At 59.6% G+C, this 23,607-nt stretch overlaps 6 protein-coding genes across 6 annotated transcripts; 4 read left to right on the top strand and 2 right to left on the bottom strand.

Annotated features, from left to right (window-relative positions):
• Window positions 1-389: 389 nt before the first annotated feature.
• THITE_2058955 (uncharacterized protein) lies at window positions 390-8,703 on the top strand (the record flags this gene model as incomplete). Its single annotated transcript, XM_003657340.1, has 5 exons — window positions 390-487; window positions 636-6,520; window positions 6,605-7,074; window positions 7,291-8,305; window positions 8,357-8,703. The coding sequence occupies 5 exons, from the start codon at window positions 390-392 to the stop codon at window positions 8,701-8,703; spliced, it is 7,815 nt and encodes a 2,604-aa protein (XP_003657388.1).
• A 183-nt stretch (window positions 8,704-8,886) lies between these two features.
• Window positions 8,887-11,021, bottom strand: THITE_2123017 (uncharacterized protein). Its single transcript, XM_003657339.1, has 2 exons — window positions 9,124-11,021; window positions 8,887-9,031 (listed from the first exon to the last, which is right to left on the bottom strand). Exon 1 carries the CDS (start codon window positions 10,794-10,796, stop codon window positions 9,162-9,164), a length of 1,635 nt encoding a protein of 544 aa, XP_003657387.1. The 5' UTR covers window positions 10,797-11,021; the 3' UTR covers window positions 8,887-9,031; window positions 9,124-9,161.
• Window positions 11,022-12,557: 1,536 nt separating this feature from the next.
• Window positions 12,558-16,046, top strand: THITE_2123013 (uncharacterized protein). Its single transcript, XM_003657338.1, has 4 exons — window positions 12,558-14,126; window positions 14,188-14,438; window positions 14,505-15,811; window positions 15,923-16,046. The coding sequence occupies exons 1-3, from the start codon at window positions 12,710-12,712 to the stop codon at window positions 15,654-15,656; spliced, it is 2,820 nt and encodes a 939-aa protein (XP_003657386.1). The 5' UTR covers window positions 12,558-12,709; the 3' UTR covers window positions 15,657-15,811; window positions 15,923-16,046.
• A 62-nt stretch (window positions 16,047-16,108) lies between these two features.
• Window positions 16,109-17,625, bottom strand: THITE_2070860 (uncharacterized protein; the record flags this gene model as incomplete). Its single annotated transcript, XM_003657337.1, has 6 exons — window positions 16,109-16,754; window positions 16,841-16,966; window positions 17,057-17,208; window positions 17,278-17,318; window positions 17,393-17,435; window positions 17,562-17,625. The coding sequence occupies 6 exons, from the start codon at window positions 17,623-17,625 to the stop codon at window positions 16,326-16,328; spliced, it is 855 nt and encodes a 284-aa protein (XP_003657385.1). The 3' UTR covers window positions 16,109-16,325.
• Window positions 17,626-17,925: 300 nt separating this feature from the next.
• On the top strand, window positions 17,926-19,619 carry THITE_2123010 (uncharacterized protein). Its single transcript, XM_003657336.1, has 4 exons — window positions 17,926-18,464; window positions 18,545-18,813; window positions 18,865-19,088; window positions 19,148-19,619. The coding sequence occupies exons 1-4, from the start codon at window positions 18,145-18,147 to the stop codon at window positions 19,499-19,501; spliced, it is 1,167 nt and encodes a 388-aa protein (XP_003657384.1). The 5' UTR covers window positions 17,926-18,144; the 3' UTR covers window positions 19,502-19,619.
• A 1,356-nt stretch (window positions 19,620-20,975) lies between these two features.
• THITE_2156506 (uncharacterized protein) lies at window positions 20,976-23,573 on the top strand. Its single transcript, XM_003657335.1, has 3 exons — window positions 20,976-21,165; window positions 21,239-21,918; window positions 21,992-23,573. Exons 1-3 carry the CDS (start codon window positions 21,098-21,100, stop codon window positions 23,194-23,196), a joined length of 1,953 nt encoding a protein of 650 aa, XP_003657383.1. The 5' UTR covers window positions 20,976-21,097; the 3' UTR covers window positions 23,197-23,573.
• The last annotated feature ends 34 nt before the right edge of the window (window positions 23,574-23,607 follow it).

Below are 23,607 nucleotides of genomic sequence, written 5' to 3'. Positions count from 1 at the left end.
TCAAGGTGTCGGTGGCCGTTGCTGGGCTTCGTCTCCCTCTCCCCTCTTGACAAGCTTTATAACTGGACTCTCGGATACCCTGCAGAAGCATGAGAGCATTCCCTTGACCTGCATTTTTCCAGTTTTTTTGCTGCTTGCGATCTGGCCCTGTTTATTCCTTTCTTTCGTGCCTGGCTTAGGGAGTCTGGGACTCGAGTTGTTTGTTCCCCGCCGAGACGCGCAACTGCAAGTTCGAGTTCCTTGAGTTGACCGACGATACCCCACAGCACACACCATCATCGCATTCCAGCGACTGAGGTTTATCACATTCCGCTCACCCTCAGGCACACCGTTTCCCTCTGAGCTGAGAAACACACTACATCACCGCCAGCGCCACAACCACCACCGCAATGCCGCCCATAGAGAGGGATGCCCCTCGAGAGCTCGACAGGGCTTTAAAACACCGACATTCCGCATCTGTCGACCATGGCCGCGCCCTGGTTCCCATGTAAGCTCCCGGCTCGGCGACTGCCTCTGCATCCACAGCAGATCCTGCTCTCTGCACCCTCCCCCTTCCTCTTCCCCGCAGAACCCACTCTCGCAAGCCGCGGGGACCATGTCATGTCGGCCCTTTGGCGCACGCTAATGAAGAACAGGTGGGACAGCTCCGACCCCGAGCGGGCGCCTCCTCCGCTCCCTCTGAACCCGCAGTCGCCCGTTGTCTCGCGCGCGGGAACGTCGACCACCATCCAGTCGGCCCATGCCGCCATGGCCGAGAAGGCGCGCGAGAGCGCCTTGGTTCCGCAGTTGGCCAAGCGCATCGACACTTTGCCAGAACGACCCGCACTGCGGAATTCCACGGCGACTCATCGCCGCATGCAATCTGTCCAGCCTGCCTCGGTGAAGGATATAAGCCTGATGATCGAGGCCGGCGGTCGTGATTCGCCCCAGTCCGCACCAAGATCGCCCGAGAAGCCGGAGCGGCCAAAGACGCCGCAGAGGAGGGACACTCCCGCCCCCGCCGAGTCCAGGGAAGACAAGCAAGAACGGTCGACCGCCGGCACTCCAACTCCCGGGCCGAGCCTGACTCCCATCATCCGCCCGACTGTTCGACGGCCGCATCAGAGCATCCTGGGTGAGAACACCCCCCCACAGTCGGCCACCATGCTTGCGCTGCAGAACATGAGCACCCAGAGCAGCAGCAGCACCCCTGCCGCGAAGGAGCCCGAGACGCCTCTGGCCAACATCACCAACGGCGCCAAGGCCCTGGTCAAGGTTCCCGAGTCTCTCGAGTCCTTGTCCAGCCAGATAATGACCCTCACCGACATCGCAACCACTCTGCAGAAGGAAATGACGCTGCTGAGCCGCCGCAGCAGGGACAATGCCACCGACTTGCTAAGTCTGAAGGAAGCCACAAACGCTCGCGACGAGGACATTCGAAAGAGCCTCCGGGAACTTATTAACGACTCCAAGTCACGGCATTCCGCCCCCAGGGACCCCTATGGAGGGCCGCTGCTTCTGGAATCCGGCAGGCACCACCCGTCGTCCCCGACGCAGCTGTCGAAAACGGCTCGTCCGTTTTCTTTGCCGCGAATACCTTCTCCGAATAGCTTCACTGGCTCCCTCGACAGAGAGTCGTCGCTGAGCACGCCGTCACTGATCTCTGACGCCCCGTCGCCCGCTACAGTCGCCCTCCTCGAGAAGATTATCCGAGAGATGGGCACAAAAGAAGGCCAGGATGCGCTCCTTCAACGCCTCACTGAGCTTGCCGACAAGCTCTGTGGCATGGCCACGGCGGAGAAGGTTGAGGAGCTCGCCCGGTTCGTCAAGTCCAACCAGCAACAGGCCGTTGTCCCTGCTGCAGGCGCTGGCAGAGGAGGTAGCGGCGGCGGCGGTGGCATTCGCGACCGCAGTTGGGGCTTTGATGATGACAATGACCGGTCACGACGAGGCGCTCTCGATTTTCCTCAGGCTGCAAATTCGGCACCACACACCTCGAGACTACTCCCAGGCCAAGACGGTTCCCAGTCATCGGCAGCGGCCCCACGAGCCGCCGACGTTCTCAATGACGATGTCTTGAAGGCAATTCGCACCGTCAAGGACAGCGTCGCCCAAGGCGGCGGGCTGACCGCCGAAGTCAAGGCACTCGTAAGGGAGCTCCGCGGCGAGGTGCTGGGGATGGGACGCGAGATCGGCCGCAGGCTCGATGAGGTTGCCGACAAGAGCACCGGCAAGCCCGAGGCGGTTACCAAAGCTGCCATGACCGAGGTCATCGAGCAGGGCCTGTCCGAGATGAGCCAGCAGATGAACAGCATCCTCCGGGAACACCGCCGCCAATCAGCCGCTACGCTGGCATCCCGCGAGTCCTCGGTTGACTACAAGGAGATCTACAATAGCGTGCGGGCCGCGCTCAAGGACGCCCAGGCAACCAAGCCGCGCACACCAGAGCTCCGGAGGGAGGACGTCATCCAGGCCGTCAAGGATGCTTGGGAGAAGTATAAGCCCGAGATCGAGATCCAGCAGATCGGCTTGGAGCGGGACGAGGTCCTTGCCTGCTTGCAGGAGGGCCTCCGCGCCTACGCCCCCCGTGATGATCGGCCCGTCGGCGCCACCCGAGACGAGGTCTTCCAAGCCGTCGTCGAGGGTATGAAACACTATGTCCCGCCCAAGGTCGAGATTCCGGCGAGCCTCTCGAGAGACGAGGTCCTCGAAGCCGTTAGGGAGTGCTTGGAGGAGTTCGAGTTTCCCGTCGCCCCGTCCGCCATGGGCGCCGAGATTACTCGGGAGGATATGTTGGACGCCGTGAAGGAGGGGCTCCAATCTTTTGACTTTCCGACACCGCCACCTCCGCCTCCGCCACCTCCCGGCTCCGATCTCACCCGAGACGACGTGCTCGATGCGGTCAACGAAGGCCTGCAAGCCTTTGACTTCTCCTCTATCTACTCCAATGCTCTGGTCCCCCAGTCCGTTTCAAAGGGGGACGTACAAGATGCTGTCAAGTCCGGGCTGAAGTCCCTCGATCTCTCCTCTGATATCTTGGACGCGGTCAAAGACGGGCTCGACGCGGTTGATCTCCCGACAAATGTGGCGCAGGCAGTCAGGCAAGCGCTGCAGACATTCGACTTCTCAGCTGCCTGCGCGTCCGTCGTCATTCCCAGACCCGATCTCTCCCGGGTTGACGTGGCCGATGCGGTCAAGGAAGGCATTGAATGCCTCGACTTGACCAACAGCGTCACGCGCGCCGTAAAGCAGGCACTGCAAGGATTCGATCCAACGTCAGCCTTTGCATCCGCCCTCGTCCCGCGCTCAGATATCTCGCGCGTGGATGTTGCCGATGCCGTGAGGGAAGGCCTCCAGTCGTTTGACGTGTCAAAGGGCGTCACCGAAGCCGTCAGGAAGGCACTGGAGGCGTTTGACTTATCTTCGCTCTCTTCTGCTCTTGTGGCTCGGCCAGATCTCTCGCGAGTTGATGTCGTTGAAGCGGTCAAGGAGGGTTTTGACACCGCCCATCTCTCCAAGGATGTCGCCGATGCCGTAAAGCGGGCCCTGGAGACGTTCGATTTTTCGGCTTCCTTACCAGCACCCGTCGCTCACTCAGATCTGTCCCGCAATGACGTGCTCGAAGCAGTGAAAGAGGGGCTCGGTTCCTTGGACCTGTCTGCGAGTGTAGGAGATGTCGTGAAGAAGGAGCTTCAATCTTTCGATATCTCGGCAGCTCAGTCTACAGCTCTGGTTGCACGCTCAGGCAATGACGACGAGGTTCTACAACGCCTTCACGAGATCAAGGACCTCCTGCAAGCCGAGATCAAGGCCGCATCCCAGAAAGCCCAGGATGGCATCGCAGCTAGCGCTCGGGACACTGAGCAGATCCTCGACGCAACCAAGGACGGCTTCGAGAAGCTGCGCCAAGACATCGAAGGCTATGTGGATCGCGCAAAGGGCGAAGTCGACCCAGAGCAGGTCATGGACCAAATCCTTCGCAACCTTGACAGCTTCCGAGATGAACTGGCCCAGCTTGTTACCCGCTCCTCTGACAGCTCCCGCGCGATGTTGAAGGAGGAGATAGAGTCTCTGCGGGATGCGGTCAACTCATCGCTAATTCCCGCCCTGCCTCAGCCAGGCAACAACAAGGAGATCCTCGAGGCTCTTCACGACGGCCTCCACGCCCTCCGTTCAGAGATTAGCACGCGGCCAATTGCCGGTCTGACAGAAATCCTGGACACGTTGCAGGAGGGGCTTGGTGACATTCGAACCAGCATCAACAACCTTCGCGACAAGCCCGCGGATTTGACAGCCAACGATGAGATCCTTGACGCACTCAAGGAGGGCTTGGACAGCGTGCGCACTGATATCGACAACCTCCGCGAGGAAACCAAGAATGACCGGGCCTTGGCCACAATCAACGACAGCGCGAACGCCGTGGTTCCAGCCGAGCAAGCGCTCAAGCATGAGGACATCAAGAACCTCGAGCTCCTGATTGCTCAGCTTGGCATCAAGGTCGAAGCCTTGGAGTCCGCCCCGAAACCGGCGGTCACGCCTCTCTCCAAGGCAGACCTGGCTGACATGGAGGAGACCCTTCGCAACGTTGCCGATTCTGTCGCCGGGATCCCTAACCGGGAGCCGTTCGAGTCCTTAGAGGAGAGCCTCCGCAAGATTCAGGACACCGTGGCCGAGCTGTCGGCCCGGGAACAAGCTGCCCCTCCACCGCCTTCCAGCACTGATCCGGCGTCGAGGGAGGATGTCGAAGCGATTGAGACGATTCTCCGTAACACGAAGGCTCGTCTCGACGATCTTATGGATGGCGAACAGGCTGTTCGCAAGGAGCACATCGACACGCTGGAAACGCTCATCCTCGAGGCTCGGGAGAATCTTGCTGGTTTGTCCTCTCATGTGGATGGCATATCACGCAAGGAGCATATCGATGCACTGGAGACATTGATCCTCGAGACTCGTGAGGCTCTTGGCGGCTTGGCTTCGCAGGTAGAGATCCTATCCCGCAAGGAGGACGTCGCGATGGTGGAGTCGCTCGTCACTCAAGTCATCGCTGCTTTCGACGAGATGAAAGAGCGACACGAGAAGGCCCTGGAGGACCCCGAGAAGGTCACCAAGACGGACGTCGAGGCCGTCGAGGCCATCTGTCTCGACACCAAGTCGCTCATCGAGCACATCCAGAAGGTGGACCTTGCAAGTCTTCCTTCGAAGGAGGACATTGAGGGGTTGGAGACCCGTCTGGGAGATGTCAAGGAGCGTCTTGATACGTACGCCGACGCCAGCACCAAGGCCTTTGAGGAACGGCAGGCCGAAATCGTCGGCGTGGGCGTGTCCGTGACCGAGCTTAAGGCCACGCTTGAGGAGTTCCGAGCGCTCATGCGATCGAAACTTGAGGATGGCGCGCGGGGCATCGATTCCATCCATGCCATTCTCGACGCTCTGACTGACAGCGTTCGGAAGAACGAGAACATCGGCGACGATGTAAAGGAAGTCCTCGACACCATCAAATTGGAGTCCGAGGACACCAAAACCGGTATGGTTGGCGTCAAGATCGAGCTGGAAGAGAAGCTCCAGGTTGCTGCCGACACCCTGCTGGCGAAGCTTGATGAGCGCATGGCTGAATTGATGACCAAGCACGAAGAGCTCAAGCTTCTCCAAGACGACCAGGCTGCCAAGGGCGAGGCGAGAGATCTGGGGCTGGAGGCCGCTGTAAACGGCACCAAGGCCGTTGCCGAGGAGCTCAAGTCGCTGGTCGATACTCTCGGCGCGGCTGTCACGGACTCTATGGAGAAGATGGAGGAAGCCTCGAAGACCGTTTTCGAGCGCGTCGAGGACCTGGTCAACAAGTCGGATGAGAACCACACGGACGCCAAGGCCGAGCATCAGCTCACCAGAGAACAAGTTCAGGAGGCCATCGGCAAGGTGGACGGGCTCCAAGGCCAGGTTTCCGAGTACCAGCCCAAGATTCTCGAGACGGTTCAGGAACTCACTGTGCTCCTGGCCCAGCATTACGAGCACCTCAAGGCTTCTACCCTGGCAATCCAGGAGCGAGTGGAGCACCCCTTGCTGCCGCCGCCGCCGGAGAAATACGACGATACGGCTGTGATCGAGAGACTGGACAAGCTTGTTGGCCACACCGAAGTGGCCGACAGAGCTTTTGGGCAGCTCGAGACCCTCGACAAGGTCCACGCCCAAGTCAAAGCCACTGCGGCGGAGCTGGCTGCCTTCCTCGCCGCCCAGACCCAGCGCATCGCCGACGAACACGAGGATCGCGAAAAGACTCTGCAAGAAACCACCATCGCCCTTGAGCGTCGGCGAGAGGAGAAGGAGCAGCTCGAAGCGCACATTGCCAGCCTCAGGGAGGAGGAAGCTCGTCTGAAAGAAGCCATCACTGTCACCCTCCCCGAAGAGCAAAGCAAAATCAACGAGCAATTTCTCGCGAACCTCCAAGCTGAGGAAGCTAGAATCAAGGAGGCCACTGCTACTCTACTTGAGGAACAGGCTCAACTCAAGGAAACCTTCCTCGCCGTGCTCAAGGAGGAGCAAGCGCGTCTTCTGGAGACGAACGTCACTCTGAAGGAGGAACAGGACAAGATGAAGGAGACCTTCCTCGCCAACCTTAAAGAGGAGCAAGCACGGCTGATGGAGACCAATGTCGCGCTAAAGGAGGAGCACGACAAGCTGAAGGAGACCTTCCTCACCAACCTCAAAGAGGAGCAGGCACGGCTAATGGAAACCAATGTTGCGCTGAAGGAGGAGCACGACAAGCTGAAGGAGACATTCTTCGCAAACCTCCGCGACGAAGAATCGCGCTTGAAGGAGATGAACGATGCTCTGCGAGACGAGCAGCAGGTCCTGAAGGACACGTTCCTGGCTAACCTCCGCGAAGAAGAGTCACTCTTGAAGGAGGTAAATGCCGGCCTCCGAGAGGAACAAGAGCGCCTCAAGGAGACGTTCTTGGCCAACCTGAAGGAGGAAGAGCAGCGGCTTCGGGCGACCAACGATGCACTGAGGCAAGAGCAAGAGCAAATCAAAGCCACGCTCAAGGAGGAGCAAGAACAAATTAAAGCTGCGCTCCGCGAAGAAGAGTCGCTCTTGAAGGAGGTAAATGCCGGCCTCCAAGAGGAACAAGAGCGCCTCAAGGAGACGTTCTTGGTCAACCTGAAGGAGGAAGAGCAGCGGCTTCGGGCGACCAACGATGCACTGAGGCAAGAGCAAGAGCAAATCAAAGCCACGCTCAAGGAGGAGCAAGAACAAATTAAAGCTGCGCTCAAGGAGGAGCAAGAACAAGTCAAAGCCGCGCTTAAGGAGGAGCAAGAGCGGTTCAAGATCGAGCTCCTTGCCAACCTGATAGAAGAGGAAGCCCGGTTGAAGGAGGCCAACGCGTCCCTGCGCGAAGAGCAGGAGCAAATGCGCATCAGCTTCCTCGCGACCCTCCAGGAGGAAGAATCGCGGCTCAAAGACAGCCTACGCTCGCTGCGCGCTGAACAAGACAACCTGGGTCGCCAGAAGAGCCGGTTGGTTGCCGATCTCTCATCCCTCGACACGGCCCTCCGCCTCCGGCGCGAGGAACTCCACGACATGGAAGCGCGCGCCGAAAGCCTCGAGCGCCGCATTCTCGAGGGCGTCATAGACCACTCCCGCGTGCTGCTCATGGCCAAGACGAACCGCGCCGCGGCCGCCGCCAACAGCGGGCGTGACCCGATGAGCAGGAAGCGCGTGTCGTCGTCGGCCCACAAGTCTGCCGCCGAGACTGCTGCTGCGACAACAGCCGCCAGCGACCACGCCATGAGCAAGCCCCGCAGCGCCATCAACCTGGCCATGTCGGCGCGCAGCAGGGCCAACAACACCCCCAACGGCGGCACCCACTCCTCCGCCTCCCCGTCTTCGTCGTCGTCCTCCTCGCGTCGGATCCTGTCCCTCAGCCAGATCACCAACAACATCCCGTCGGGCGGCATGAAGCGCAGCCAGAGCGTTAGGACCGCCGGCGGCGCCGCCGGTGCCCGGGGTCTGCGGAAGAGCAGCTGGGCGCCCCCGCCGGCCGCGGCCTCGCTGAAGGGGTACGGTGACCTCGGCGGCAGCAGCAGCGGCAGCGGGCTGGGCGACGACAAGGAGAACTTGGACGTGGACCTGGGCCTGGACCTGCGCGAGCGCGACGAGGACGCCTACCACGAGCGCGAGCGCGAGGTCGCTGGCGACGACAACGCTGTGCCGCCGCCGCCGGCGCCGGTGGAGATCGTCGTCTCGGACGCGGCCGAATCGGCTGCTGACTCCCCCGCGCCGCCATCGGACGTCGATGGCGCTGGTGCCTCACCGGCGGCTGGAGACGAGGCACGTCCCAGCGACTTCGATGAGGCGCTGGCGGACGAGGTTAACGAGGGCCAAGGTGGCGAGCACGGTGCCGAGGAGGACCGCTTCAGCGAGTTTGGCGAGCGAGAGGTGGAAGGGGAAGAGGAGGAGGCACGCGATGACGATGATAATGGTGCTGGTGACGGCGACGATGCGCGGAGCCTCAGGCGGGCGAGCCACGGTACGACCGTGATCACGCCCGCGGCGGACGATGGGGAGCAGCGGGAGGAGGAGTGGTCGGAGCACGAGGGCGGCGAGCCGGAGGAGGGTGCGGGCGAGATGGATGATGCGGCCAGCGACTGGACGGAGAATGAGGTGGGGCGGGAGAGCGATGTCGGCTTGGCAGAGAGAGAGGGGAGCGTCCCTGTTGCTGCGGCCAGCTGAGCTGACTGGGGTGCTGAGGACGGATGGACGGACGGACGGACGGACGGACGGACAGATGGGGGTATAGGGTACGGACGGACACTTGGATGCGATGATGCGATGGGATAATGCGATGCGATGGGAGGATGAGTGGGATGGACGGTGGGAACGAGAGCAGGAGAAGCGTGTGCGCACTTTCTTTTATTGGCTTTTCTTATGTTGGTTTTCCTTATGTTGTTACGATTATGACGACTTTGTTTTTCGCGGGCCGGGCGCTGATGAGGATACGGGCACACCACTGACTGGCAATCGCCGGTGGATTGACTGATGGATCTTGTATGGAATAAGCCTCGAAAATGATGAATATGATTAGCTTGTTTTGACTGACGGCTGTTCTTACACCTCGCCGGGACATAACTACTGCTACAATCGAAAACATACAGAGTGAATTGATGATGCCGTGGGATTAATCAGCCTGGTCAAGACCCGCCCCCTCGATTCCTCGGCCCAATCTTTTCCCTGCCGTCCATCCACGGCCGCAGCACCTCGGGGATGGTGACGGCCTTCTCGCTCTCGTCCCACCCGTTCTCCAAGATGGCGGCCAGCACCCGCGGCACGGCCAGGGCGGTGCCGTTCACGGTCCAGGGGTAGACCAGCTTGCCGCTGGCCAGCTTCAAGCGGGTGGCGAGGCGGCGGGTCTGGTAGTCGGTGCAGATGCTGGCGCTGGTGACCTCGCCCCAGCCGTCGTTGCGGTCGCGGCGCGAGGGGAAGAAGGCCTCGATGTCGCACTTGCGGGTGGCGGAGGCGCCGAGGTCGGCCGTGGGCATCTCGAGCACGCGGCAGTGCAGCCCCAGCGAGCCCAGCAGGTCGGTCTGCAGGTCGAGCAGCTCGTCGAACACGTCGGCGGTTGCGGCCGCGTCGGGCGCCGTCCAGGCGAACAGCTCCACCTTGGTGAACTCGTGCACGCGGTAGAGGCCCTTGGTCTCGCCGCCGCGCGCGCCGGCCTCGGCGCGGTAGCAGCGCGACGCGGCCACGCGCTTCATGGGCAGGTCGGCCTCGTCGAGGACCGTGTCGGCCTTCATGCCCGCCAGCGGGATCTCGGCGGTGCCGGCCATGCAGAGCTCGGGCTTGCCGCGCGCCGCGTCCTCGGCGGCCTGCGCGATGGTGTAGATCTGGGTCTCGCCGTGCGCGTCGCGCGGCTGGAAGCCGCACGCGCCCGCGATGTGCGAGTACACCATGCTCGGCGGGCTGACCTGGCGCCAGCCGGCGCGGGTGGCGGCGGTCAGGGCGTAGTTGACGAGGGCCTGCTCCAGCTGGGCGGCCTCGTCGAGGAGGTAGTACCACCCCCAGCCGGAGGCGGTGGCGGCGCCGGCGAAGTCGAGGATGCCGAGCTCGGCGCCGACGTGGGCGTGGGAGCGCCACACGCGGTCGGACGGCGCCGGCCCGGGCTCCGGGTGGTCGTTGATGTAGCTCAGCACGAGCGGGTCGTTCCCCCGCGGGGTGGCGTCGCTGGTCAGGTTGGGGATGGCCAGGGCGAGGCGCTGCATCTCGGCGGCGAGGGCGGACTCGGCGTCTTCGATGGCGCCCAGCTCGGCCTTGACTTTGCGGGCTTCTTCGAGCAGCTGTTCGCGCGACAGCGAGCGGAAGCCGGCGGTGGCTTCCTCGTCGGCATTGTCGCGGCTATTCAGCGGGTCGGCGAGCTGGCGGCGGAGGAGGTTGCCCCGCTCGCGGAGGGCGCGGCCTTCACGCTGCTTGGCTTGCCACTGCGAAAAGAGATCATTGATGCGAGCAGGGTAGGCGGCGGCGGCGTGGTAGTTGCGGTCGCGGCAGTTCTGGGCGTAGAGGTCCGGGTTCTGGCGGATGTGCTTGAGGTCGAGGACGGCCTTGGGCGCCGTGGTTGGCTGCCGGACGGGAGGCGGCTGCTGGTGCTCCGCGGCGGTAGGCGAGTCCTGCAGGCGCGGCCGCGTGGTATGGTACGAGGTGGAGGGGGCTAATGGCGCTGGCTTCCGGAGCTGGTAGCGGGCAGAGGTGGCGGCGGGGCGGCCGAGCGAAGTCTGCACCAGGCATCGCAGACAGGTGAACGGCCTGCCCGGCCCGGCGAGCGGAGGCCGCATATCCAGCAATTGGTGCCTTTTGTAGCCTCGATCCGATCAACAAGCAACCAAGTGCCCTCTCTGAGGCCTCGTCGGCATGAGGGTCGCGATTGCACGGTGCAGTGCGCGGTGCGGACTAGGGATTGCTTGTCTACGGTTGGGTTCGGGATTTGGAACTGGGACGGATTCTGGTGGTGGGGGCCCACTGCAGCTTTAGGTGTAGCTTAGCTTTTGGTGACGTCTTGCGCTCTAAGTTCTAGGGTCCGAAAGGAGCTCAGACCACCGGAAAGCCTGCCCGAAGACTTCCTCGCAAGCAAGTCTGGCGCCTGAGCAAGGAGCCCTTCAACGAAAACAAGTAATGAGCATCCATTGGTCGCTACCTTAGGTATTCATGTTGTAGTCCCCGTTTGTCTGGTCGCCTGACCGACAGCCTCGAACGCAGAACACTCGGCGAGTCGTCGAGTCCATCGCAGCTCCATCGTGCAGCCCAAACGTTACGCCGTCGTCCATGTAGCAAGGCGGACTCGTGCAACCTCCATCCTGAAGGCCTATACCAAGTCGTGGTCAGCAGCCAAAACCTTCTTTCCATTCTTGGTTTGTTTGCTTGTTTCTGAAATCCGAACCCGGTGGACCGTAGAATCTGATCAAGTTTTGCTCCCAAAATAGGTAGCTCCGCACTGCGAAACAGCAGCTTGACAACCTGATCTGTCCACAATGATCCGTACCTAAGCAATTACCGATACAATGTCCAGTGACTGCAGCACCCAGTAACCATCTGCTGCGTCAGGAGGGACAGTATTATCCATTGCCCAACTTCTGGTGTAGGAGTACCTAACATCAACTGGTGTAGATACGGAGTACGGAGTACTTGGGATGCTCCTTCAATATCGGGTTGTCCATGCGAAACTCAATTGAGGTCAGCTTCAAAGAAGTTCTCAGCGCCGCAGTGGGTTGGTGCCGCCCCATGGCCAACCAATTGGCTGGGACAAAGGCCAGCGGCCGTCATCAACTCCAGGGACTAAAAGGGGCCTCAAACATGAAACAGGGAAAGAAGTGGGGACAGGGCGCGAGGGCGCCCTCTGAATGGCAGGCCGAGACTTGTCCACGGGTTGGACCCTGCGCAGGGCTGCGCCATCCCGGCTTTCTGCGCGGCGCGCCATCCCAGTTTTTCGTGTTTTCGTGCCACTGGCGTGCCTTTTTCTTCACGCCGTTTGTTCCATGCCGAGGATGAAGTTGAAAAGGACCCAATCGGCAGACCCTGCACTGCATGCAGGGGCCAGGGCCCCATTCCCGGGCCAGTGAGCCACGATCCATCGGGCGATGGATCCAACACCAGGTCTCGACAAAAATGATCTTCACAAAGAACGGCCTCCCAACTCCACTCGTTTTGTCCCTTCCCCTCTTGTTTCCACCACAACCAGAGGTCATCTACCCCTCTCTCTCGGCCTCTCGCTTGATCTCGATCTTCCCAGGTGACATAACGTTGCACTTACACACGCATCCCCTCTCTCTTCTCGCTGCCGTCTTCTGGTCCCTCGTTTTGGCATGCACCCGTCTCCTCATCCTCGACGCCTCAATGCTTGATGCCATCCACCGAGGGAGGGCTCGACACGTATCATTCGGTCTCTGATCGTTATTGACGACATCTCAACTAATTGCTTCGCCTTTCTTCTTTTTCTTTGCCGTGTTCTTGGTCCGCTCTCATCTCGCCTTGGTTCTCTCAACCCGAGGCTTCTTTTCGTCATACTCTGCGAGTCGACCACAGTCAGCTCACTCCCTCCCGCTCCCCCGATATCCTTGATATCGGCCACCGACGTGCCAGACGCTGTATTCTGGTTCCAATTCTGAGACTTGGTGCTGCGCGAAGAAATTACTGCCGCTGAGACAGCTCCCCGCGAGTGCTCCCTGTCTCATCAGCCTTGGGATTGCGACCGATGTCGTTAAGATCGCCTCGGTCTCCCCAGCAGAGGGGCTTCCTCCCCATCTCGGGCGAACCTAGCGCCAGCGAGATGCAGGAGATACCTCTGCGCCCCGTCCGCAGCAACGCCAGTTCGATCACCGGCTCTCGGAAGGTCAACACCGAGCGCATGGACGAGAAACATGCCCTCTTTGACAAGGCCGTCGGCGGGCCCGCCGGCAGGAGGCGTGTTCGGAACGACCTCCAGCGCACTGGCTCGACTGACCTGTCCGAGGACGCCTCGCTCAACGCCATGGGCCGCTTGTACAACAAGATTGTCGGCTTCTCCGTCATTACCCGCTACCTCGTCTACGTGGCCCCCGTCGCCATTCTGCTTGCCGTTCCCATCGTCGTCCTGCCGCTCACCGGCGACAAGGATCGCGTCTCTCTCGGCGACGGGCGCAGCCACAGCTTGTTCCTGCTTTTCGTCTGGATCGAGACATCATGGCTAGCCCTGTGGGCCGGCAAGATGGTTGCCCGTTTCCTGCCCTTCCTCTTCATGTTCTTCTGCGGCGTCATCAGCTCCGGCACGAGAAAATATGCCACCGTCCTGCGCGCCCTCGAGATCCCCTTTTCGCTGTTCTTCTGGGGTCTGGCCTCCTGGCTGTCCTTCAAGTTCATGTTCCAAGGCACGAACAGGCAGTGGGAGGATACCATCGAGCGCATCCTGCTGTCGCTCTTCCTGTCCTCGGCCGTTCTCCTGGGAGAGAAGTTCCTCGTGCAGCTCATCAGCATCACCTACCACCAGCGCTCCTTTGCCAACCGGATCCAGGATTCCAAGCGCGAGATCTACCTCCTGGGTCTGATGTACGAGGCCTCGCGCACTCTCTTCCCCATGTACTGTCCCGAATTCGAACACGAGGACTACATCATCGCCGACAGCATCGACACCATCCTCAGCGGCGGCAAGTCGCGCAACAGGAAGGGCGTTGCCTCCGCCCCCATGAGACTGGTCGGCGATGTCGGCCGTCTGGGCGACAAGATCACGTCCGTGTTCGGGAACCTCGCTTCCGAGATCACCGGAAAGCAGGTCTTCAACCCTAATTCGGCCCACTCTGTCGTGGTCGAAGCGCTCGAGAAGGTGCGCAGCTCCGAGGCTATGGCTCGCCGCATCTGGATGTCCTTTGTCGTCGAAGGCCAAGATGCCCTCTCCATGGACGACATCATCGAGGTCATGGGTCCCGCCCACCGCGAGGAGGCCGAAGAGTGCTTCTACGCCATCGATGCCGATCATAACGGCGACATCAGCTTGGACGAGATGATCCGCAAGGTCGTCGACATCGGAAAGGAGCGCAAGGCCATCGCCAACAGCATGAAGGACATCAGCCAGGCGCTCGCCGTCTTCGACAAGGTGCTCCTGTTTGTCGTCCTGATTGTGGTCATCATCATCTTCTGTATGTCTTGTCCTCCCTTGGTTCGCGCGGGCCTCTTTTTCTTTTTACTAACCAACCCCAGTGGCCGTCTTCCAGAGCAGCTTCATCGCCACTCTAACGACAGCCGGAACCACTCTGCTCTCCCTGTCCTTCGTCTTCGCTGTCACCACCCAGGAATTCTTGGGTTCCTGCATCTTTCTCTTCGTGAAGCACCCGTACGACGTGGGTGATCGCGTCGACATCACCGGCCCTGAAAAGGAACAGTTGATCGTCGAGAAGATCTCCCTTCTCTACACGGTCTTCACACGTATCGACAAGATGCAGGTCGTGCAGGTAGGCTTACCCCCGGCCAATTTTGGCCAATTCTACCGTACCCTGGTTGTCGGCTAACAAATCAAGGTGCCCAACATCTCTCTCAACAATCTCTGGATTGAGAATGTGACCCGAAGCAAGGCCATGAAGGAGGTGATTGAAGTCAACGTCTCGTTTGACACGTCGTTCGAGGATATCGAGTTGCTGCGCCAGGAAATGGAGAAATTCGTGCGCGCGCCGGAGAACTGCCGTGATTTCCAGCCGGATATCGCGATCGGTGTGGGCGGTGTTGGCAACTGCGATAAGCTGACGCTCACGATCGCCATCAAGCACAAGTCCAACTGGCACAACGAGGCCGTCCGCGCCACGCGCCGCTCCAAGTTCATGTGTGCGCTTGCCCTCGCGCTCAAGCGCGTTCCCATCAACGGCCCCGGCGGCGGCGGCGATCCTCTTGGCGGACCTTCCAACCCAACGTACAGCGTTGCCGTCACGGACGAGTTCGCCGCCAACGCCCGCGCCAAGTCCGAGGAGAGCAAGGCGGCCAAGAAGCTGGCCAACCAGAACCCCGACGAGGCCGCTGGCACTGTCGCGAACACGTCTGCTGAACAACGAGCAGCCGAGCAGATCAACACCACCAGTCCCGTGGCCGAGGCGCTCGATGACTGGGGTTATGAGAACACCCTCGCCGGCCGCGACCCCTCGGCTGACCGCAGCCGCACCGGCGCCGCAGGAGCGTCACCGCGCACGGATGCCCTCAGCGCCCGCGAGTCCCAGCGCGGCCGTCGTAAGGCTGGCGAAACGCTCCCGCCTAATGTCCTACTTGGCGAGAACGCCGACATGCCAGCTCTCCAGCTGACTCGCAGCTCAACCTCGACTCGCCAAAACACCCAGCGTTCGTTCGACGTCGAGCGACAGGCGGGCATGCCAGCCCCGCCTGGCGCGTCGCCTTTCACCACCTGGACGGCGTATGATCCGCAGGGCTTGGCCCCCGGCGCCGTCGACGCTGCCGGCATCCCCCTCCAGCCGGGCTCGTTTGGCTCTCCGTCGATGGGCGCGGGGCCGACGTATCCGAACGTCCAGCAGCCGGGCGCGCCGGTTCAGCGAGCCGCGTCGGGAAGGTCCCCGGTCGGCGCGAGGCCGCGGGGGAGCAGCGTAAGCCGGCCGCCACAGGGTGATCCTCCTGCGCAGGGAGGGGCAGCCTCGGGTAGCGGTGCTGCCGGGTCCTCGGCTAGGTTCTGAGCGTCCGATTGCATTTGCTGCGGGAGCGTGACAGGGGAAAACGTCGGCTTCTATAGAGATGGGTCTGGCAGGCCACCTTCAACTGAGCCTGTCTGTTATTGCATGGGCATGGCTATTTGGGACCGAAATGGAGCATGGAAAAATTTATGGCCAGGGTATGTGGAAAAACAAAACTGTCATATGGCGTTACAGTTTAGAGTGTTTATCTTTGCCTTGTCTTGGGTGGAGGGCGTCGAGAATTGGGCTGAGAAGCATTGCATGAGTAGATCACAGGGCCGACAGCTGGCCTTGGCGAACTTACAGTTGTGTATAGACTTGGGGTCTGTAGAACCCAGCATTTAGAGCAAAGAAAGATCTTGGCGATCTACTTCCTAACTGCACGGATACCGCTGGTGAAGGGCGTGGCACGCCGTCCAAAAGCGGTCATTGACACAGGAGTCCAGCTAATTAATGCCAGTGATTCCGTCCTGCTAAGCCAGCGAGGTGCAGTATTCCCGAGTCAGTCACACAATTTCGGCCATTCTATGTACCCCAACCACAAATCCACATCGTCCTCGCCAAGGCCTTTGAACGCAGCAGGTCACTCTCAGGCCCTCCAGCTCAGGCATACGGGTAGCTGGAGTAGGGAGCAGGTAAAAAAGACAAAACCCCCGCCGCTCCGTCCTCCTCTCAGCAAACGTGCTCGACATCAGGGACCTTGCCCTCGGGCTCGCCGAGCTCAGTGCGGAGCACGCGGCCGAACAGCTCGAGGAGGATCTCGAAGCAGGCCTTGCTGACGGCCGGGTCGTAGCGGCCCTTGCTGAGCTCGTCGCGGATGAAGGCGTGCTGGGCCCAGGCGAACTCGTGGAAGCTGAAGGTCGCGCCGGCCTCGCGCAGCTTGCGCCGGATCAGGTCGCGCCCGGCGTCCGGCACGTGCGTGTCCTTGACGCCGAAGATCAGCGACACCTCGCCCCGGATGCGCGCCAGCTGGTCCAGCGTGTGCGCGCTGTCCGCCGACGGCGCCGCGGCCGAGCTGTCCGGCCCCGAGTGCGGCCCCAGCGTCCGCGTGTGGATGTCTGTCGGGAAGTAGCACACCGCTGCGCTTATGCGCGGGTCAAGCTGGGGGCCAGAGAGGTTCGTCAGTGACTCGGGAGCATAGAGGGGCAGAGGACCCGGGGGAGGGGGGAAAGATGGGGGAGCAATACGCTTGCGCGCAGGGCGAGGTGCCCGCCTAGGCACATTCCGGTTGCGCCGATGCGGCCGTTGCACGTGGGCAGGGAGAGGAGGTAGTCCACCGTTTTGTGGGAGTCTTCATCGTAGGATTCGAGGGTCTGTTGTTGATGTTACGTCGTCCACAGGCAGAGGTAGGTGAGCTTGTGACTTCCCTGAGGGAGATCGGCGTAAAACGGTGTCGAGCCCACCTTGGTTACTTTCCACTTGTTTCCCTGGTCTGTCCCCGGCACGTCGTACGCCAGGGGCTCGGGCCCGGTAAAGTCATGATAGCTGCTGGGGGCGGCGACGATGTATCCCTGGCCAGCAATCTGCCTCGCAAACCTGGCAACCGGGCCGGTGACTGGGGAATTCAACAAAGCTCAGCCAATGGGACGGACCTCTGGCGGAAAGGAGTTGTATTCTTGCATACCCTGGTAGATCTCGCTGAAGAGCACAACTCCGGGGAAGCGGCTGGGCAGAGACAATGTAAGTGGGCAGATCAACAGACAGCCGCTCCCTCGTCTCGCGGGAATATTGGCACTCACGCATTGGGATATCCAGGGATCGTGGGATGGAACAAGAAGATTCCTGTCAATTGGATTCAAGTTGTGAGTAGAAGTACTTTGCTTGGTTGCCTTTTCCGGCCCTTCCAGTCCACCACCCTTCATCAATGCACTGTCGAAGAAGGGCACCGAAATACCGGCGCATGCTTACGCATTGAGCTCTCCTTGCCATTGGCGGCAGTCTGCACATCGGCAAAGCTCTCTTTAATCAGCATGATGGGCAAGACGGTCTTGGTGCTCAGGAAGAAGTGTTTCAATGGTGGTTAACCAGCTCTAAACGAGTTTGAGGAGGTCAAATGCAAGGCTATTCTGACCCGACGCTAAGGCGTAAAATCTTGGCTTGGGATGCGCTTGTAATCCGCACTGTGTAGCTACATGCGATGGCTGCAATGGCTGTGAAGACTTGGCAGGCCCCACCCAGTGCTTACCCTAGGTCGCTACTTGGGGTCAATTCTGACACTTGCGCACTTGCGAACCTTCCAGTTTCAACCTCACAGTAGCTTAGCTCGATCAGTTGTGAATCGAGGTCGCAGATGGCAAGATAATTCAAAATTCACGATGATTGGAACGCTTAGTATACACGAGAGCGTGTTAATCGGGCATGATCGCTCGCTGCAGTGTCCAGCCTCAATAACAAGCAGCGACTGATTCGTCCACATCAGCTGGGGTCAGTGTCTGACATTCATCAATATCCCGTGCACAGTAAACAACCACCCTTAAGCAGATACTTTGCCATGGCACCACGCGCAGTCCAGCTATCTGCGCGGACGCTTCGTTGCCGACTTCCGTCACTTTACCGCTCCTCCGTTTTCCTTTCACGCCCTCCTTCTCGCCTACAGAATTTGCCTCAAAAGGCAGCAACACACTGTTCCCATCGAATTGCCAGCTTGTCTTCAGTGTCCACCCCCACATCTGCGTCCGCCATCACCATCGGACAGCAGCCCTTGCCCGTAGGATCAAAACTCAAGTCATCTCTGGGCAAGTCCTATGTCATTGATGAAGTGCTTTCCGAGCGACCCGCCGCTGGAAGGATCTGGTGTGTGTACCACGCAATGTGAGGTTGACCCTTTTCTTGAGATGTGCCCCGGTGCATGGCCAGAGGACGGAATATCCTAACCACCTCCCACTTATCAGCCACGAGGGGAGTCAGTTCATTCTCAAGGACATCATCCCAGGCGACCTCGACTACATCCTTTCTCTACAGAAGCATGTCGAGCACTCTCCACATATCCGAACAGCCGTGGACAGCATTCCTGAGCGGCATATTCTCGTCTTCCCCTATCTCGAGAAGGGACTGCTCCATGTCGACATCGCAGCTCTTTCTTCCACCGCCAAAAAGGCCATCATAAGGGACGCCCTTGCTGGCCTCGCTGATCTGCACGACCAGCACATCATCCACACTGGTCAGTCACTCTCTTACAGGATTGTGGCCCGTATGCTGACGTGGTTCACAGATATCAAACCCACAAACATCATGATGGATTCCTTCAAGCGAAACAATGGCGACCTTGCATGGCGCAATGTCCAGATCACCGACCTGGAAGCTGCAGTGGTACTTCCGCCCAAGGCTAAGGGCCTCACAGATCGCTTGTCTGGGAACCATTTCTGGAGAAGCCCGGAGGCTTGGGCTCGGGGAATTCAGAACACCCCATCAGACATCTACTCCTTTGCCATCGTGGTGAGTTCTTACCGTGAGCTGAAAACCCAGCACACAAGTGCTGACTGGTTGGTACCCAGGCGATATTTGCGTGGACAGGGAGGATGGTGTTCTTTTCAGACGAGGCGAACCGTGCTTCGCCCGAGCAGCAGGCGGACCTGATACTCCGGCGCCACCTGTCCTTCTTTGCCAGCGAGATGGAGGATTTCGAGGGCTTTATTGCTTATCACGGGGGAGACGATAATCCGTTCGTCAAGCGTCTCAAGGAACTACTTTGTACCTTCAGCGAGAAGGAGCCGAGGCTGCCCTTTGGGAGGTGGCAGCAGGTAGACCCCCAGTTCAGGGATCTCATCTGCAAGATGACCTGCATGGATCCTTTGCGGAGGATCACGGCGCGGGAGGCGTTGCAGCATCCTTGGTTTGCTGAAGACTAAGAGGCCTGGTACAGCTGTTCGCAAGCGAGCGCTGTCTCTGTGTACAATAGGGTTGGTGGGAAACATCACAGCACAAGAAGAAAATTCTAATCCAAGGCAAATGAGCATATATTGTTCAAATGATTGCCTGGTCCACGCCATCTTGTTCGCTGGTACAAGCCCTCATGCGAATTTTCAAATCTGTCTTGTGGCGCACAAGAACCGAGTCCGGAGTTGGGTAGGCACCAGCCGCATTCATGACAGAGCAGCCTTGCCCCGCCTGCTTGGCTGAGCTGTGCAGGAGAGGGGTGCGGGGCAGCTGGGCGTTATCTGAGTTATCGCCTCATTACCTCATCTCCGAGCTTGGTGGGAGCGGTGGGGTTAAGGAAGCAATTGTTTTACCAAGTATGAGTCCTGTTGACATCTTGTCCTTTCTTTGTGCGCATTCGAAGCAAGCGAGCAGATGTCATGCCGCCCAGCAAGAGATAGCAACTGCAAGGTATTCAGTTGTATTATTTGACAGATATTGCGCGCCCTGCTTGGCTTCAGGCAACCAAAGTGCCCAGGGAGGCGGGCCGAGTCAGAATGGATGGGTGGGCCTCAGAGGTACTTCGGGGTACATTTCGCCATTGCATGCTGCGAGACGCACAGGGCAACAGGGCATGGCCTCCAGCTTTCGCTCAGGGCGTGCTTGCAGCTCCAGCCGGAGACAGCTCTCAATGGGGAATATCGGTTCGGCGACGGAAAGGAATATCGAGGAAGCTGCAGACCCAGGATTTGTGTGTGGTGTACCTAATGGAGTTGGGCCAAAATCACATCCCCTGATCAGGCACTTCACGTTGCTACCTGGCCATGTCCTTGACCTCGGAGAACACAACTTGCAAACCCGGGCCTGTGGCAAGTTCTGCCTCGAGCGGATTGTGACCTGGAGGAATCAAAGACCGGAAGTCCCCCAGGGAGCAGCACGTACTCTGAAGTAAACCTGGAAGATACCAGTCGATTCGGTTTCGTTGCTAACGTGAATGGGTGTACCGGTTGTTCTGGCTTCTTCCAGGCCAAGGACTCTGGCTCGAGTCTACTGTGCCCCAGAAGATTCGCCTCCGGTTTGCTTCTACGCATTTCGTTCTCTTTCACTTATATTCTTGTTCCTTTCATGTCCTCCACCGGTTCGCTGAGAATGGAATGCCAACTGACAATCACCGTCCAGCTCAGGTTGCGGGACGGGATGGCGAAAAGTTCTTTGCTAACTGCACCCCCCAAGAACAAAGAGTCGGGCAGGGCTGTTGCAGGAGCCTGGCAGAACCTTCCAGGAGAGTGTGGATGCGGTCGGAAGGCTGCGTCGAGGTTGCCAGGCCAATCGAGAAGTAGCTCGCGGTACCCGCGCGTAGTGGGGTTGAGGAAACCGACGGAACGTCATGGAAGCCAACCCCGAATCAAGCTGCGCTTAAATTCTGAAAGCTCTTCTGCCCCTCTTTCAACTCACACAACTCTCTCCAACAACCTTTTTTCTTGCACTCCCATTCTCTATTCCCACCACACTCAGGGAATTTCTCACTACGCGTTTTTCGATTGCACTTCACCATCGCAAGTTTGTTGTAGAGCGCGCACTCAGACAAGATGGCCCCCGCCGTCGGTATCGACTTGGGCACGACCTACTCGTGCGTCGGTGTCTTCCGCGAGGATCGGTAAGTTGCAGTCCTGCGATAGTTGCGATAGTCCGCCACGAGAAACAGGATGCTGACATGATGTTTTTCGCAGTTGCGAAATCATCGCCAACGACCAGGGTAACCGCACGACCCCGTCGTTCGTCGCCTTTACCGACACCGAGCGCCTTATCGGCGATGCCGCGAAGAACCAGGTCGCCATGAACCCCCACAACACCGTTTTCGATGCCAAGCGCCTGATCGGCCGCAAGTTTGCCGATCCCGAGGTCCAGGCCGACATGAAGCACTTCCCCTTCAAGGTTGTCGAGCGCAATGGCAAGCCCGTCATTGAGGTCGAGTTCAAGGGCGAGAAGAAGACCTTCACGCCCGAGGAGATCTCGTCCATGGTCCTGACCAAGATGCGCGAGACCGCTGAGTCCTACCTCGGTGGCACCGTCACCAACGCTGTCATCACTGTTCCCGCCTACTTCAACGATTCGCAGCGCCAGGCCACCAAGGATGCTGGTCTCATTGCCGGCCTGAACGTGCTCCGTATCATCAACGAGCCCACCGCGGCTGCCATTGCCTACGGTCTCGACAAGAAGGTTGATGGCGAGCGCAACGTCCTGATCTTCGATCTCGGTGGCGGTACCTTCGATGTGTCGCTCCTGACCATTGAGGAGGGCATCTTCGAGGTCAAGTCGACTGCTGGTGACACCCACTTGGGCGGTGAGGACTTCGACAACCGCCTTGTGAACCACTTCGTCAACGAGTTCAAGCGGAAGTTCAAGAAGGGTTAGTAGCGCTCCCCTTCTTTCTCATATCCTTCCTTCTCTTTTTGTTTGAACTGTAACTAACCATCTCGCAGACCTGTCGACCAATGCCCGTGCTCTGCGCCGCCTTCGCACTGCCTGCGAGCGTGCCAAGCGCACCCTGTCGTCGTCTGCTCAGACCTCGATTGAGATCGACTCTCTCTTTGAGGGCATCGACTTCTACACCTCCATCACCCGTGCTCGCTTCGAGGAGCTCTGCCAGGATCTCTTCCGCTCGACCCTGCAGCCGGTCGACCGCGTCCTGACGGATGCCAAGATCGACAAGTCCCAGGTCCACGAGATCGTGCTTGTCGGTGGCTCGACCCGTATCCCCCGTATCCAGAAGCTCATTACGGACTACTTCAACGGCAAGGAGCCCAACAAGTCGATCAACCCTGATGAAGCCGTTGCCTATGGTGCCGCCGTCCAGGCCGCCATCCTGTCTGGCGACACCACCTCGAAGTCGACCAACGAGATCCTCCTTCTCGACGTTGCGCCTCTGTCGCTCGGTATCGAGACCGCTGGTGGCATGATGACCAAGCTCATCCCGCGCAACACCACTATTCCGACCAAGAAGTCCGAGGTCTTCTCGACCTTCTCCGACAACCAGCCCGGTGTGCTCATCCAGGTCTACGAGGGTGAGCGCCAGCGCACCAAGGACAACAACCTGCTCGGCAAGTTTGAGCTCACGGGCATTCCGCCCGCTCCTCGCGGTGTCCCGCAGATTGAGGTCACCTTCGACCTCGATGCCAACGGTATCATGAACGTCTCGGCTCTCGAGAAGGGCACCGGCAAGACCAACCACATTACCATCACCAACGACAAGGGCCGCCTGTCCAAGGAGGAGATTGAGCGCATGCTTGCTGAGGCCGAGAAGTTCAAGGAGGAGGACGAGGCTGAGGCCCGCCGCGTCGCGGCCAAGAACGGCCTGGAGTCGTACGCCTACTCGCTGCGCAACACGCTCAACGACTCCAAGGTGGATGAGAAGCTCGACGAGTCGGACAAGACCAAGCTCCGCTCCGAGATTGACAAGATCGTCAACTGGCTCGACGAGAACCAGCAGGCCACCCGCGAGGAGTATGAGGAGCACCAGAAGGAGCTCGAGGCTGTCGCCAACCCGATCATGATGAAGTTCTACGGCGCTGGCGGTGCTGGCGGCATGCCCGGTGGCATGCCCGGCGGTGCTCCTGGCGGCTTCCCGGGTGCGGGCGCTGGCGGCGGCCATGACAACGACGGTCCGACTGTCGAGGAGGTCGACTAAACGGGCTGTTGCTGATTGGCCGGGGTGGCGTTTCTGCTTTTCTTCGGATGCGCTAGTAGATTGGATCCGCGTTCAACGATGCGTGCGGGGATGCGCTCTCCTCATGGGACGCGGAGTATCGGGAAATGGGGTAACACCTAGATCTGGTTTTCTCTTTTCCTCTCTTTTCATGATCATGATACAGGGGAAAAGTTAGGGAGGCTGCATGGGCTGTACTTTAGTTACGATTCCCGTTTTCCTTTGCGATGAATTCAAGGAACTGCTTTACACTGGTTGTGCTTTGCTTGGTGCGCTGCGACAGGTTATGTGACATGCAGACTGCTTTGCTACCTTAGTACCGTAGTGTTCTTTCGATAGACTTGATTTTGCTCGATGGCACAGGGATGCATGGGAATCAACAGTGTTTGGGAT

This window comes from Thermothielavioides terrestris, chromosome 6 (assembly GCF_000226115.1).
Source record: "Thermothielavioides terrestris NRRL 8126 chromosome 6, complete sequence".
Lineage (NCBI taxonomy): Eukaryota > Fungi > Ascomycota > Sordariomycetes > Sordariales > Chaetomiaceae > Thermothielavioides > Thermothielavioides terrestris.
Note: the sequence above shows the minus strand (reverse complement) of the source record. Positions and strands in the feature narration are given on the sequence as shown.

Bases quoted from the DNA above. Each gene is read 5' to 3' on its own strand.
- THITE_2123017 (XM_003657339.1), bottom strand. From the start codon at position 10,796: ATGCGGCCTCCGCTCGCCGGGCCGGGCAGGCCGTTCACCTGTCTGCGA.
- THITE_2123013 (XM_003657338.1), top strand. From the start codon at position 12,710: ATGTCGTTAAGATCGCCTCGGTCTCCCCAGCAGAGGGGCTTCCTCCCC. The intron at 14,127-14,187 runs GTATGTCTTGTC...AACCAACCCCAG, and splicing joins TGTGGTCATCATCATCTTCT to TGGCCGTCTTCCAGAGCAGC. The intron at 14,439-14,504 runs GTAGGCTTACCC...TAACAAATCAAG, and splicing joins ACAAGATGCAGGTCGTGCAG to GTGCCCAACATCTCTCTCAA.
- THITE_2123010 (XM_003657336.1), top strand. From the start codon at position 18,145: ATGGCACCACGCGCAGTCCAGCTATCTGCGCGGACGCTTCGTTGCCGA. The intron at 18,465-18,544 runs GTGAGGTTGACC...CCCACTTATCAG, and splicing joins TGGTGTGTGTACCACGCAAT to CCACGAGGGGAGTCAGTTCA. The intron at 19,089-19,147 runs GTGAGTTCTTAC...GTTGGTACCCAG, and splicing joins TCTACTCCTTTGCCATCGTG to GCGATATTTGCGTGGACAGG.
- THITE_2156506 (XM_003657335.1), top strand. From the start codon at position 21,098: ATGGCCCCCGCCGTCGGTATCGACTTGGGCACGACCTACTCGTGCGTC. The intron at 21,166-21,238 runs GTAAGTTGCAGT...TGTTTTTCGCAG, and splicing joins GGTGTCTTCCGCGAGGATCG to TTGCGAAATCATCGCCAACG. The intron at 21,919-21,991 runs GTTAGTAGCGCT...ACCATCTCGCAG, and splicing joins CAAGCGGAAGTTCAAGAAGG to ACCTGTCGACCAATGCCCGT.